The sequence below is a fragment of the Mustela lutreola genome, chromosome 4, assembly GCF_030435805.1.
Source record: "Mustela lutreola isolate mMusLut2 chromosome 4, mMusLut2.pri, whole genome shotgun sequence".
Lineage (NCBI taxonomy): Eukaryota > Metazoa > Chordata > Mammalia > Carnivora > Mustelidae > Mustela > Mustela lutreola.
The window spans coordinates 113,961,270-113,976,537 of record NC_081293.1 but is presented as its reverse complement, the minus strand read 5'-3'; the positions used below and the strand labels follow the sequence as shown (position 1 = coordinate 113,976,537).

At 49.2% G+C, this 15,268-nt stretch overlaps 1 protein-coding gene across 6 annotated transcripts in view; it reads right to left on the bottom strand.

The window, feature by feature from the left end:
• ATXN7L1 (ataxin 7 like 1) overlaps window positions 1-15,030 on the bottom strand; it is a 233,955-nt gene extending 218,925 nt beyond the window's left edge. For 2 of the 6 annotated variants that reach the window (XM_059170837.1, XM_059170839.1), the window contains exons 1-2: window positions 14,795-15,030; window positions 14,208-14,276 (exon numbers count right to left, since the gene is read on the bottom strand). In XM_059170837.1, the coding sequence (XP_059026820.1) occupies window positions 14,208-14,276; window positions 14,795-14,975 (250 nt within the window). In that variant the 5' untranslated portion in view covers window positions 14,976-15,030. The remainder of the gene's footprint in view (window positions 1-14,207; window positions 14,277-14,794) is intronic. The other 4 variants (XM_059170836.1, XM_059170848.1, XM_059170842.1 and 1 more) reach the window with 2 other exon arrangements.
• Between the last annotated feature and the right edge of the window lie 238 nt (window positions 15,031-15,268).

The following is a 15,268-nucleotide window of genomic DNA, read 5'->3' as shown; positions in this document are numbered from 1 at the left end:
ACTTTAGCTCTAAAACTTCAACTCTGAGGGAAAAACAAGGCCTAGAAAAACAAGATACATGACACCATGAGCAGAATGTGAAGCATTTTAAATGGCAATGTTTTATAGATGATACACAAAAATATATACATAAACATCCATACAGATATACACACACATATGGGGGGCACTATTCTAGATTAAAACTGATTAAAGAGACATAACAGCCGAATGTAACGCAAGAACCTTGATAGAATCTGGCTATATACATTTAAAAAAAAAAAAGCAGCTCAGAAGAGAGTAGCTATAAAGGTTTTGGGGAGGATAACAGGGGAAGGACGAACATGAACTGGATATGAGATGCTACCGGGGATTAACATTCGTTTTCTAAATGCGATGCTGGTGTTACGATGATATAGGAGAATGCCTTTGTTTTTAGGGGACGCAGGATACAGTATTTACAGGTGAAGTGCCATGCTGTCTGCGACATACTTCCAAATGTTCAGCAAAAGCACACATACATATTTATAATAAAATGAGGCTCTGAGAACTTAAGTGAGTAGTGGCCCAAGGTTATGCAACCAAGATGTGTCAAAATGATAAATATTTTGAGGTGAAGTGTCATGCTGTCTACAACTTATTTCCAAATGCTACCAAAATTTCTATCTTTATAGGAAAGCACAGAAGAAATGTGAACTAATTTTTCACTCTAAGTGGAGCTTAGATGAAGGACTACTGTATTATCGTTTCGGCTTTTTTGTACGTGTGAAAATTTCATGATCAGTTTAAGCTGGAGGGGTACAGAAAGGAGGGTGCCGGGTAGGGGTTACATCAGATCTGAACTGGGAACCTTTAGGCTGTGCAGGGGCCCAAATCACAGCACTTTCCCACTGAACTTACACTGCTGGCAGAGGGACCCACAGGGGACTCCTAAGTTGAGCCGGGCCTTTTTGCATTCTTGCTCCAAATATCCACCAAGACAGAAATTTCAGGAGTCCTGCCAATGCTTAGAATCTCAACAACTTTGAAAACATCAGGCGATCAATCAAGGAAACTCCTAAGTCATCTCCAGACGGCATTTAAAAAGGAAGATGTAAGTGTGGAATTGCTTAAAGGACGTAGAGTTTCAGTTTCCTAAGACGATGAGAGTTCAGGAGATGGGCTGCATAACGTGCATGTACTTAACGCTACTGAACTCCTTAAAAAGAAAGATGGTTAAATTCTTTTTTATTTGTATGTAACCGCAGTTTAAAAAAAAAAAAAAAAAAAAAAAAGAGGAAAGGAAGAAAAGAAATTAAAATACAGGTACGTCAAGATGGGGACCTGAAAAACAAATCGGATGCGTAGCTGAAACGAAGCGCTCTGCTGGTTGAAAATACCTGAGGAAGGAAAAAGGGAAGGTCCAGTCCTCCTCCTCCATCAGGACAATAGTGGAATGGTCTGGTAGACAGAAGAAAGGCCTTGAAGGGGGAAGACTCTAATGCCGAAGTACATGGTGGGTACAGCCCCCAGGGGTCGGGGCTGTGCAGCCTGAGAGGCCGGGGGAGGCTTCCTCAGAGAGAGGATGTGGCCCGGAGCCCTGAAGAATGAGAATCATTCACTTGCGGGGAAGGTTCTCGATGCGGAGGACCCCACTGAGGCAGAGACTGGGACCAGGAAGGAGCAGGGCTTGTCTAAGGCGGTGAGGGGCAAACCACCTATGGCATTTGGAGGGGTGAGGCAGGCGGGACCTGGAATACAGCGTCAGCTTTGGTCGCTGGGGAAGCGATGAGAGGTTTTCATTTGAGGAACAACCTGATACAATGCGACTTTTCAGGAGATTAATTTTGAAGTGGTATGCAGGAAGATGGGCGTCAGGGAGACCAATTAAGCAGCTATTATAAAAAATCTAGGTAGCCTGGGGGTGGGGGTGGGGAGAGTGCAGAAAGAAATGGGGAGGCTCAGAGAATCCCTCTAGAGAGGAGAGAGGGAGGGTGGGGAGATGGGGGTGCTTTCTAAAGACAGTAGAAAAGGGAAGATACAGAGAAGGCTCTGCGCCTGCCTAGTGGCATCACGGGGTGCGGTCGGGACCCCTGTGGGGGGTCTGTCCAATGCAGCGCACTGGAGGCATGAGCTGCGCACTCTGCGGGGAAGAGGCCAGGACTGGAGGTGCACGTGCCAGCGTCACCACACAGAGGGAACGTCTGCGGTGCGAGCTGGGAGCCGGGTACACCTGACACAGAACAAACTCTGGGGGGAGGAACGGACAGGACACAAGGAGCTGGCAGAAGAGGCATAAAAGTGGGTGTCACTGAGACTTTGGAAAAGAAAGTATAATTTCTAAAACGCTCCAACAAGGTCCACTGTTTAATGAAATCTCCAATCATTCCATTGAAGGCTGCATTATTATCTACTGCGCTTGCATGAAACTGAACGCATCTCTATTTTCCACGGTCTTCCGCAGTTCCGTGTTTGGCCCGAGCCTCTGAAGGTGGCAGGACTCATGTGAGTTCTGTGTTCTCTTCCAGCCTTGCCCTGCTTCTCAGAGGACGGTGAGGAAGGCCACCACGGTCAAGGTCAAGGATGCAATGCAAGGAACAGAAGAAGTCTGGAGTTTGGGGACAGGGCTCCCAGGGCTGTCTGTCACGGGTGGGTGGGCCAAATGGAGTCAACCTTACCCAGATGCAACTGGTTTCCCTTCCCTGTGTTTGTCTTTTTTCCAAGCCAGCCTGGGGCAGATTCTGTTGCGTGTGAAAGGTGCTCCAACCCACATGCTCCCAGCCCCTGCCAGAGGGGTCAGGTCACCTGCCGGCCCACCAAGGGGTCTGGGGTCTGTCAAAGGCCACCTGAAACCCCACACTGAGGAGGTGACCAAGCAGAAGTGGGGACAATACTGAAGAGAAAACACATGTCAAGAGCTCTTATCTGTGAAACCACTGAGGGTGAGTGAGAGAGACAGAGACAAAGAGAAGCAGAGAGAGAAACACCAGCTCCTTTGGGACCAGTCGGGTCATCACGCACAAAAGCCCAAGTGCCCAGGTTAACAGAGTAGATGAACCCAAGACCCAGAACCAAACGTCACCCTAAGGCCCTGGCCCTGGCCTCCTGTGGGAGAGGCATTCTGTGCCTTTCTCGGCTGCTCCAGTCCCCTTGGAGCCGGTGACAAGGAGGGTGTCAGTGTGGCTGTGGAAGCAAAGGTCTTTCACACCCACTTAGCGGGCACGTCACCCATCAACAGGACACCTCTAAGGCGGCGGGTATTGAAAAGCTATCTTCTTTCCATCATCGGAAGGAGTGCACCCTTCATGAAAACGCTAACAACAGAGAACCTGAAAAGCGGCCTAGAAGATGTTCAAAAGGGGGGAAAAAAGAGAGAAATCATCACTGTAGATAGATGCCCCTGGAGTTGCTTGGCAACCATCTTTGCTAACACCTTCTCCCAAAAAGGAACAGTTTGAGTCAGCTCCTGAGATTTCTCTGAGGCCAGGACTCCGACCACAGAGGCCCCAGAATGGGGGGGGCGGTGCTCTGAGATGGGAAAGCAGGTCAATGGGGGCGGAAGCGGGGCTGGGGCCCTCTCTTCCCCCCCATGAGGGGGGAAGGAAGCTGCAACCATTTTGCTTAAGGACACGCCTTCTGTCACAGGGCTGGTCCTGGGGTGAGGCTAGGGAGGCGCCCAGAGTGCGACAGTTAAGGATGTACCTCCTCAGATATGGGTCCTGGGGGTCCTGCCTACCTCACCTTTGTCCTAAATCTGCTCTGGGGCAATACCGGGACCCAGGGCTTAAGGATACAGCCTCTGAAGTCAGCCTGCCTCTGGGTTCAAATCCCAGCTCTACTACTTCCCAACTGTATCACCTTGGGTAAATCACTTAACCTCTCTGAGCCTCAGTTTCCAATCTTTAAAAGGGGGCTGATAATAGGAATTGCCTCATAGGTGGTCATAAGGGTTAAGTGAAACAATCACACTTAGCTCTGTGTCTGGCTCCTGGTCCATACCCAATAAATGTAGCTAGGGCTGTTATTTTTAAAGATATGTACACAGTGACCTAGAACCCCTTAAACCAGCCCTGTGGAGTCATAATCTCTGGGAATGGTCCTGTGTTTTTGTTCTTCAAAATCCCTTCGCAAAGGATTCTCAAGGTGGGCAGAGCCGAGAGTCATTTCTGAGACCATAAAGTGATTCAGAGGGGTGCCTGGGTGGCTCAGTCTGTTAAGCGACTGCCTTCGGCTTGGGTCATGATCCCAGGGCCCTGGGATCGAGCCCCACATCGAACTCCCTCCTCAGGGGGGAATCTGCTTCTCCCTCTGCCTACTGCTCTGCCTACTTGTACTCTCTATCTGTCAAATAAATTAATTAAAAAAAAAAAAAAAAAAAAGAGTGATTCAGAAAGTTAGGTGAATAGCAAAGCTCCCCCCCCACCAAGAGCCTGTTTAAAATCCACCTTCCTGTGCTCCACTCCCGGTGCTCCTGATTCAGTACACCACAGGCTGGGTTGCTCAGGACCTAGAGATTTCAATGCACGGTCCCCAGAACGACCACACTCCAAAAAACTGAAACTGGTAATCACTCATAAAAACTAATAGCACAGGGACACCAGTCCAACTCCTTGTGACTTGATTCCTGGCATCCTCAAAGAACCCCAGTGGACGCCGCCTGGCCCGTACAAGTGGCAGTTCCACCAAGGCCAAGGAGAGGACCCACACACCTGGTAAAAGCAACGATCGTGATGAGAGCTTACATTATTAAGCACCTGCTGTATGCCACAGAGTATCTCATTTGTTTTCACAACAACCCCAAGAACTTATCCCCATTCTGAAAAGGAGAAAATTGAAGCTCAGAGAAGTGTCCCACTCCACAGCTAGGAAGGAGCACAGGTGAGATTTAAAGAACCCTCCCTAAAACTTCTGGGTCTGCAGTGCCAATGCACTCCTATGCTAAAATACACAGGACATAAAATCTACCACTTGAACCATTTTTAAGCGTACAGTTCAGCGGCATGAAGTATGTTCAAATGGGTCTGTAGCTGTCTCCATCATCCTTCTCCAGAACTTAGTCATCTCTCCCAACTGGAACTCTGTGCCCATGAAACAGTAAGTCTCCCTTTCCCCACCCTCCCCCTGCCCCTGGCAGCCAGCACTCTACTACGTCTCTGTGAATTTAACTACTTTCGGAACCTCAGTAAGTGCAACATACAGTCTCGGCCCCTCTATGCCCAATATACTCTTTTTTTTTTTTTTTAAAGTTTTTATTTATTTGAGAGAGAGAGAGAAAGAGAGCATGTGTGCACATATGCAGGGGGAAGGGCAGAGGGAGAGGGAGAAGCAGGCTTCCTGCTGAGCAGGGAGACTAATCGGTGGCTGGATCCCAGGACCCTCGGCTCATGACCTGAGTTGAAGGTAGACGCTTAACAACTGAGCCCCCCAGGCACCCCGTATCCAATACACTCTTAGAAAGAGCCAGATTCTACTTTAGTCTGATAGGACCAAGTTGAGAACGTGTCTCAACCATCTTTATACCCTGGTTTGTGGCATGGGTTTGGGTGCCCTGTGTCCCCACGCCAGGTGTGCAGGTGCAGTCCCCCACTCCTGCCAGAGAACCCCATCTAGCTCCACGGAGTAGATACACCGACCACTCCTTCCGTCACGCAGTCACTTTCATCTTCCCCACTTTGGTGCCCTAGTACCACTTTGTCCTGCTGTCGGGAGTACTTACTGGGCTTCCTTTTTTCTTTAAGTACCTGATCCTTTAAACTTGGCAAGTGGGATTGTGTTATGAACTACAGGTACGAGGATAAAACATCTGCCTAAAAACAAAAGCGTTCCTCACAGCGGGACTCCAGCTTTGCTTAGACGCAACTGGACAAGCCAAGTGTAGCCCCTGAATGCTAAGGCTCCTTGGGCTCAGCCCACTTGCAGGAAGGGATTTCCTAGCCTCCCCTCATGAGTTCAAGTGCCTCACGGTCTCAAGCCAGGTCCAATTGGCTGAAGTGGCCAGTCTGAGCTCTGCCACAGGAGAGAGTGGGAGGATGCCAGCCAAACAGCATTGGCTGGAGCATGTCATCGACAACACTGCACCAGGAGTTTCAGGAGAGAGATGTAGAAGTCAGTCTTTGACATTCGGATTCCACAATACAGAAAAAGGCCAACCCACCGGCTAACCGTCTTCCTCTCCATTATGGCTACATTGGATTATTACATTCACAATTGGACTCCCAGGAATCAAGCCCCATAGACTCCCACTGTAAGGTGAGACCAGAGAGGGCACTCCCAAGAGCTGGATGTTTCCCCGACCCAGGGCTCTCTTCTCCTGAAAGGAGCCTGGGCACAAGGTACCCTCTCCATGTGGTGCTGTGCCAGCCTGGGGAAGGCCACTGCGGGCAGTGAGCAGTGCTCCTCCTACCCTCCCCCGCTGTCTTGCTCTCTGTGGCGCAGGGGGCGCCTCAGCCCCTGCCCCCACCATGTTCTTGGATTCTCCCTGTGGTGTCTCATCCACAAATAGTTGTTAGCTGTTCTTGTGAGGAGGAGTGAGGTCAGGAATGACCTAAGTCACCATCATGGGGACATCACTCCTATTGTGGTCACTAAATGATCCTAGCAGGTGTAAGGACCGGGCTACCTCAGCCCACGGGGTCCGTGGGTAAAAGGGGATTTGACTAGGGCAGAGTCTTACTGTGTCTGCTACCACCTTAGGTCTACTTCTGAAGGATGTCATGAGTGAAATGAAGTGTTGCGAAGGACAGGTTAGTCCAAAGGACAGAAACACACATACACAGAAGAGCGAGCAGGAATGGAATTGGCCTCACTCTTCTAAAATCGCTCTGGAAGCAGAGCCGGCCAACCCCTGATAACCACAGGCTGCAGTGAACATGGCCTTCCCATTCTAAGTAATGCCACAGACCACTTGACACCCAGGTCAGAAGCCCTCAGGAATGAGACCTCCTCTGCCCACCCTATCTCCTCATCTTGAACATGGGAATCCTGAAGCTAGCTGCTTTGCTCTCTGTCATGTGCATCCCCATTTCAGACAAATCCCGTGGGTAATCAAACTGCACAGAAAGCCAGTTGTATTTCCAGCCTGACTTTAAACATACTCCGAGATCCTTAATGCTTCACCATTATCGGAATCGGCGCCTTGGGGTCTCCTCTACCCACAGCGAGGGAGGGCTGGGCCACCCAGAATTAGAACCTGAATCTCACCACTGTCACCATTTAAGATAGAATGCAACTGAAGGTTTGGAGAAGCCATCCTGGAAACCTTAGGAGGAGAGCTCCTGGAGGGAGCGAGTCCACTCTCTTTAGCTCCTCCTAAATACAACCCAGAGCCCAGGGATGTCACGGCTGCATAGACACCTGCTGGGTGTTCACTGGGGTTGACACCCCTCCCCTCCCCCCGCCCCAGGATGTAGGTCTAAGACAGAGGCAGGCAGGAACAGAATATTTCTGTGAAAATCTTAAGTCTACTTTCCTTTGTCTTCTTTTCCAGCATCTTCCTACAGCAGTGATTCTCTATCTGTGTGATTTTTACCCCGCCCCAGTGGAACTTTGGCAATGTCTGGAGATGTCTTGGGGACGGGAGCCACTGGACTCTACTGGTAGAGGCCAGGCATGCCACTAAGCAGCCTGCAATGCCCAGGATGGTCCCCACCACAAAGAAGGAGTGCCACTGTTGGGAAACTTTGTTAGAACTCTCTGCTCTGCTGTCATCCCTCTAGGGACAGACTTCTTTGTTTCTAGAACATTCTATATTCTCTCACGTTTTGGGCCTTTGCACATGTTGCTTCCTTTAACTCTGTCCTGCCCAGCCCTGCACATGGAGACTTCCATTTGTCCTCCAGATTTTGGCACACATAAAATGTCCCCAGAGGGAGGCCTTCACTGAGCCCCTAATCTAAGTGAGGTCCCGCCAACATGCTGCTCAACGGCACCGCACCCCAATGTTCCCTTTCAGAGCGCACACTGCAGTCACCTCAACTTTGTGGCAGCGCCACGAGGCAGAGACTGTGCTATTTCATGGCTGTCTCCCCAGGCCCAGCCCAGGGCTGGCGCCCTGCGAGAGCTCGCTCAGTCTCCAACGCACGGCCCAGGCCAAGAATGCAGGTGGGGGTATTAAAAACTTAGCAAGACACTCAGAGGCTTTAGTGATCATCCTGCCGCACAGGCACCAAAAGCCGAAAGTGGCAGCTCCTTGTGGAAGGGCACGGACCACTCTGCAAGATGAGTGGTTATGGCGGGACACCAAGCAGCACCTCCAGGGGGTGCCATCATCCACACCCGGGGATCAGTGGGGGGCGGCGGTGCAAGAAGGAAAAACAGTGTAAGAATCTACTGGAAACCAAGGGGAATGGGGGAAGGGGTGGGGGCAGGGAGACTTCCTTTCCACGGCACACTCTTTTGGATTTTGTAACCTGTGTCCATTATTAAAGAAAATAAGAAGCATTTGAATGGCTGCATCTGTATAAAAGTGGACATCTTCTAGAGATTAAAAAAAAAAAAAAAAGGCTCGTGCAGAATGACATATGATGAGAGCCCAGCACAGCGAACCGTGCTTCGTGCTTCGAAGCTAAATTCACATACAGTGTTTCAAAGTGTGCCCACCCTCACTTCCTGTTTTGGAAGAAGCCAGAGCCACATTTTCTCCACATGAAGACCCGGGCACATGGAAACGCTTGTATGGATAAAGAGTCACTCATTTTAGAAGCTTTATGTTTTCCAAACTAGATGGCTTTGAAAACATGCATGTGCACGCGCGCACTCTCTCTCTCTGCTTTGCGGTCTTGGTCCTGGCATCCCCCTCCCTGCCCCATCAGTTGGAGGCAACTACAAAGCTTATTCATTCTCCAGGCCTTTCTCCTCCTTTCCAGCCTGCCTCCCTGCCACCTGGAAGCCACTCTGTCTCTCCTGTCCTTTCATCCCAAATGCTGGGCAGGACAAGAGAGACGATCATGAAAACGTCAAAGCGAGCAAATGTTGCTGCTTGTTAGCCAAAGGGGAGACTTCACGGGCAAGGAAGGTGAAATTGATGCAAAAATGAGGTTTATCTATGTAATCTGTGGACTTGGTGTCTTCCCATCTCCTATTAGCATAGACACGGAGTTGTCTGTGTAATGACAAAAGGAAGCTGCCTGCGGATTCCCAGGAATCCCCACCACTTGTTGCGGTCTTCCCTGGCTTGGCTTCTAAGAAGGCCTCACTCTTTCCCGGTCAGCTGCCACCGCTGCCCCCAATGTGCTCCCATCCCGCCACAATGGCAAGCCTCCTAAACCTGAGCTGAACACATTCCCACGTTCCCCGCTTCCTCCTCCCTTCCAGCCCAACTCCGTCAGCACCTCGGGGGACAGCAGCAAACTCTTACAGTCACGGCGAGACCTTACTGGCCCAGCACAGTTTCCAAATCAGACGCATTCCACAAGTTTACCTCCATCAAATCAGAACATCTGGGAACATTAAAACACAGACAAATGCCCGGAGAAACCAGCATCAACTTCCAAAAGACCCAAACAAGGATCTCTGGAGGGCTTCCTTGTCTCAGTGACAAGATAAAATAACTTATCGATCAATTTTTTGAATTATTCTTTACATCTTCCCAGTCCCCAGAGAGATGTCTGTAAACCCTCCTTAGCCATAGGCCCGAAACTGTCTAAGTATATTTTCTAACTCCTGATAAAAGCTATAAAAGACTACATATTTACTGCACTCCACGAAACACATGGATGTCATAGAAATCATTTTTTTTTAATCACTAGCTTTCTAAAATTATGATAACACGGTTTACTCTAAAAATGAAATTTCTGATACAGGATCTCTCTTCCCATTTGTCACCCAGTAGTTGAAAGTCCTAATTAAGTATAATAAAGTGTTCTAGAACTGGTTTCATTAATAAATGATAATCATAAAAACAGTTAAAAAAAGAATAGAGGCAAACATTATATGCTTTCTGTTTGCTGGGTCCTGTTCTATTATCTCAGTCAGTGCTCACAACCCTGTTAGCACCTCCATTTTATACAGATCTAGGCACTCATGAGCCATTCACACACTGTTCCCGATTTACAAATTGACATCCTTAAAAAAAGTTTAGGGGCACCTGGGTGGCTAAGCTGGCTAAGCCTCTGTCTTCAGCCTGGGTCATGATCTCAGGATCCTGGGACCAAGCCCCCCATCAGGCTCTCTGCTCAGCAGGGAGCCTGCTTCCTCCTCTCTCTCTCTCTCTGCCTGCCTCTCTGCCTACTTGTGATCTCTCTGTCAAATAAATAAATAAATTCTTAGAAAAAAAAAAAGTTCAGGTAAGCCAATGAGAAACAAAGACATCCTTCTAAATCACAGAGCTTTTCCCCAATTAGCTGGGAAAAAAAAAAAAAAAAAAAAAAAAAAACGTCTTCAGATAAATCTATGAAGCTAGAGGGAGAAAATTATTTTAAAAGGTTAGCTAGATGAATGGCCTTCCTTGGAATTTTCTATTATGAATGAATTTCACATCTTTAGATTAGACTAACAAGGTTTCTGGGACCCTTCTCCCCCTGCAGGAATGTCAGTGCCTCAATGGTCTGAGGTCCGCTTACTCTCTACTTCGGGAGGACACATGTGCCTGGGATTTGAAACTCAGACCCTCAGTGTTCTCAGATGCCTAAAGGCCACACACTCTTCACAAACTATTTGCTTGTGTAGGAGATACAGTAATGTTTGCCACCAAAAGATTATAAAATGAGAAAACATATCCAGTGTGTAATAGTTAGCTGAGATATTTTTAAGGCGAGGGCTGTTGTTTCTTTAAAAACAGCCTGGAGTAGTATGACTGGATCTCAAACAGAGGTACATTCTATAGAGAGAGTCAGGGTCAGCCGTCTCAAAGGGACCCTGGGGGATGTATCATCCTACTCCCTTACTTTACAAGTGAGAGGAGAGGCCTAGAGAAGGGAGCCGATGTTCCCAAGGTCATACAGGGGTACTTCAGGAAGCTGCCCCAGAGCCCTCTCTCCTGCTCTGTGGGCAATCCTGGCCACCCTCGGTGTAATCCCCGGTCACCACATCCAAGCACGCAGTTGGCAACACCTTCTGAACCCAGGTGATAAGCTAGCAAGGTTTGAGGGTGTTTTGCCAAATTCCTCTTGTCTGTGATTTTTGCAAACTTTGGATGAAAGAATTCACTACAGCAATTCCGAAGCATCCGGTTAATGTTTCCTACTGATACAGGTGGAGAACCGAAGCCACAAAAGCTAAAAGGAAGAAGGAAGAACATTCCAATAACCAGGCTATCCTAAACGCCGGCAAGTCCTTCCTGGGTCTTCTGACGCTGTGGCCAAATACAGGCAGAAGGCAAAATGTTTCTTCTTTCACGTTTCCAGCTTAACTTTCCTCCCTGAGCTTCGTCTATAAAATATCCCGTTTCACAACAATGGTCACAGCAGCGTTATTCACTATAGCCGAAAGGCAGAAACAAGCCAAATGCCCATCACCAGATGACTGCCCAAGTAAACCGGGGTCTATAAACACCATGGAATATTATTTAGCCATAAAAAGGAAAAAAAATTCTGACACCTACTACAGTGTGGATAAATGATGAAAATGTCATGCTAACTGAAATAAGCCAGACACAAAGAGACAAATACTGCATTTCAGAGAGAGAGAGAAAGAGAAGGGGGAGAAGAGAAAAAGAGGAGTGGGACAGGGAGAGAGAGAGAATTTAAAATAGGCACCTTCCTAGAGGCAGAAGGTAGCACAGAGGTTTCCTGGGCTGAGAGGAGGAGCAATGGGGAGTTACTGTATAAAGGCTGCAGGGTTCCCGGCTGGGATGATGAAAAAGTTCAGGAAACGTACAGAGATGATGGCTGTACAACATTGTAAATGCACCTAGCCCCACTGAATTATACTATTTAAAATGGTTAAAATGGTAAATTTCACATTACAGTTCTTTCACCACAATTTAAAGTATATTCAACTATGGATCACAGCCCTTGATTTCTCACTTGGCGTTCCTCACCCACTCGCTGCCATCAAAGCCCAAACTTCTTCTCAAGACCTGCTTCCTCCCAACAGCATCACAGCCAATCTGTGCGCTTACCACACGTGGGTAACAACGATCATACCTAGGTCACTTTGTGTCCTGGAGACCCATCCACAAACCCATATCCATCTGGAGGTCACCCTGGTGACTCCGACAAGAAGGCCCATGGCAAGACTAATGCAACCAGTGTTTCTGGAGATCCCGGCACCAAACACACCAATGCAGAGTCCCAGTGTGACCCTTCGATTCCTCACCATGATGGCAGGGGTGGGGATGGGTCGTGATAGATATTGACTACTGTATCCTCCACCTCTGCAGACAACCGTATGCACACAGCAGGGAGACCTTTGGGCACTGCTAAGCCAAGCTTGCTCCACCAGGCCCAGGAACAAAGAGATTTCAGCCCATGTGTGGCTATTTGGTGAACTCAGCAATCGCACGTTACACTGAACAGTGGGCGTCCTTAATGCAAACTCATATAATTAGGAGCTAAATCTTTGTACCTTTACAGGACAAAGGCTGTAATAAGCAGGATGTACCATTTGTGACTTCTGAGGAAAGGAGAGCGTTTCATTTTTCCTTAAAAGAATCTGTTTCCCAAGAGGCAAAGAGAATCTGTGAACAACAGGATTTTGAGACAGATGCAGGGAGGAGGGGGCAGAATACAAGCTTTGGGTGGGTATGGTCAGAATCTGCCATCCAGGCCTGAAAGGTACCAATCGGTGACACACCATGACCTTTACTCAACTTATTTAAAGGTTTTCACAACCTCATCTTCCTCTGTGGAAACCTTTTCACGGCCGGTGATCTGACAATGGAGTCCCATGAGCTCTTAAAGGTCTCAAGAGTTTGTAAAGAAAACCAATTTCGAGAGATACGTTCCATTGCCAACACACATGGACGTTCAGCACCAATAAGCTGCCACTTGTAAGATTTCCACTTTACATCGTTCCCTCGTGCATCCTGGAGACACATGGCAGGGATCACACTAAGATATTTAGAAGCAAACATCTTTAGAATAAGGTTTCGTTCCTGAAGTGATTAATTAGCAGGAACACTATGCTAGAAAACTGTCCTTGAATATCTTAACCTCCATGCTCTTTTTTCTAAGGCACAGATTCTCCTCTGGCTGGATGGTCAGGAAATCCCTGGGCCCAGAAACCCAGGGACTGATCCACAAAACGTTTCCAAGTAGGTTTTAACTGCCTTCCGGGGTGATATCCTTGTTTAGGGGGGAGACCATTCTTGGGAGTCTGACTGGCCTTTCCTCCATTCGTTCTGGATGAGCAATGCTCCCACGGCCTAGTGATGGCTGAACTCCTTCAACACTTCCCACCAACCTTTTCTGCCCCCTCATGCCTTCCTCCTACCCCAATTTCAGCCAGCCATGTTTACAAGACACCAGTGAGTAAATCGCAATTCAAATGAACCCATCCATTTGTTCAACAGAAAGTGGCCTCTGGAGTTGCTTCCACGTGAAGCCCAGAGGCCAGAGTTACATACGGCAGGCCTGCAAACGCAACCAGGATATGATTTATTTATGATGACCATGTGTGTTTGACGCCCAGTTCCAGCAGGCTGTAGCTTCCCTCCCCTGCCTCTGTCTGGGATGACCTATCTCCACACTGTGTCCCCTTTCGGGGGCTGTATTTCCAGGCTGGGGAAACAGAGATGTGCAAACCGGCTGGGGGCTGCACACACATACACCCCGAGCCCTGCCTGCCGCACAGCCATCTGTGACCAAACGCGAAGTGGGCCGAACGTAACTTGCTGCGAAGGTCTGCCATGTACAATGGTTTTCAGTGGAGAGTGGAGAAGTAACTGCTGGAATGACCAACCATGTGGGGCTCATTAAGCTGTTGTGTATTCGCCCACAAGGAAGGCTGGGATGCTGGTGAAGAGAGCCCCGCACCTCATTTCAGAGATTTCGACCCCCCCCCCCCGCCCACCCACCATTTGGCAATGATGCTCCAAAGGTGAATGGCAGATACACATCAGAGGGTCCAAACGGGGGACTCCAGCTTAAGTGCTGTAAACTTCTGCCTTCCACAGTCACCCCCCTTCCCCCCACCCCAGTTGTATTTATACTTTGAAAGAAGTTAACATGAAGCAGTAGTCACCTGGGCGTGCTCGATTTTTGACAAGCCTTAGTCACTCTGTACCCAGCAGAACAATTCACATTATAGTCGAAATCCTGTGAAGATTCTACCACACATGCTAACACTAAAATGCCAGTAGCTCCACTTACCTTCTTTATTAAGCCTCATAACCTCCCTGTTTTTTCCACCCTCTTTTCCAGCCTCTTCTAAATCTACATCTGCAGATGAAAAAGAAAAGGAGAAAAGAAAATGAGGGGGAAAAAAAGATCAAAAAGGGGGGAAAAGCCAAAGTCAAGGGGGGGGGGGAGGGAGAGTGTTTATTTGCAAACAGATCGATATAAATACTGAACATGAAAATCTTTCAAAAATTGACAATGCCACATTTTCTCCCAAGTCCGGATTGCCATCTACCTGGCCCAGATAGGTACCAAAAAAACTATGCAAGCAGCAACAGAGTAGCCTTTTAAACAGATACACCGTGGGGCTGTGAAAGCCCACCCCGCGGGCTGCCACGGGGAGCCGGGCACAGACAGACAGACAGCCAACCCTGGCAGCAGGGCCTCTCTCTGTACATTGATGATCTGTCTCTGTGTGTATTTATTTAGAGAGAGAGGGAGAAGCATGGAGGACACCGGGGGCCACTCTCTCTCTCACACACACACTTTTTCCCAGTGGCTCTAGGTGAATGGAAAGGTTACAGGATAATAAAAGGAGGAGGAGGCGGTGGGGTTCTTACTGTCGGAGCAGTGTAATTTGGCGGCGTCGATCCAGGAGGACCAGGGTTTGCCCAGAAACGCCTCCGGACTGGGCACTTTGCGATCCAGTGTCGCCATTGCTCTTCCTTCTTGTTGCTTTTTCCCTGTTCCTTCGGCAGCAGCAGCCGAGAGACACGGGATTCGAGAACGCTCCGACGTCATCTTCGGAACGTTCCGACATTGAGTGCTCTGAAAGGGGGAGGGAGGGAGGGACGGGAGGAGGGCGCGGGGAGGCGGCGGAGGAGGGGAGAGGGAGAGAGAGGAGGAGGAGCCGGGGCCGGCGCTCGGCGCCCGGGGCCGGCTGGGCTCGCTGGGCGGTGCGCGGCCGCCAGAGGCAGCAGAGAGGCGCCCGCAGCTCGCCGCGCGCCCGCCCGCCCGCCTGCGCGCCGGGGGAGGGGCCGCGCGCCGGGGGAGGGGCCGGCGCGCCGGGGGAGGGGCCGCGCGCCCCACCAGCG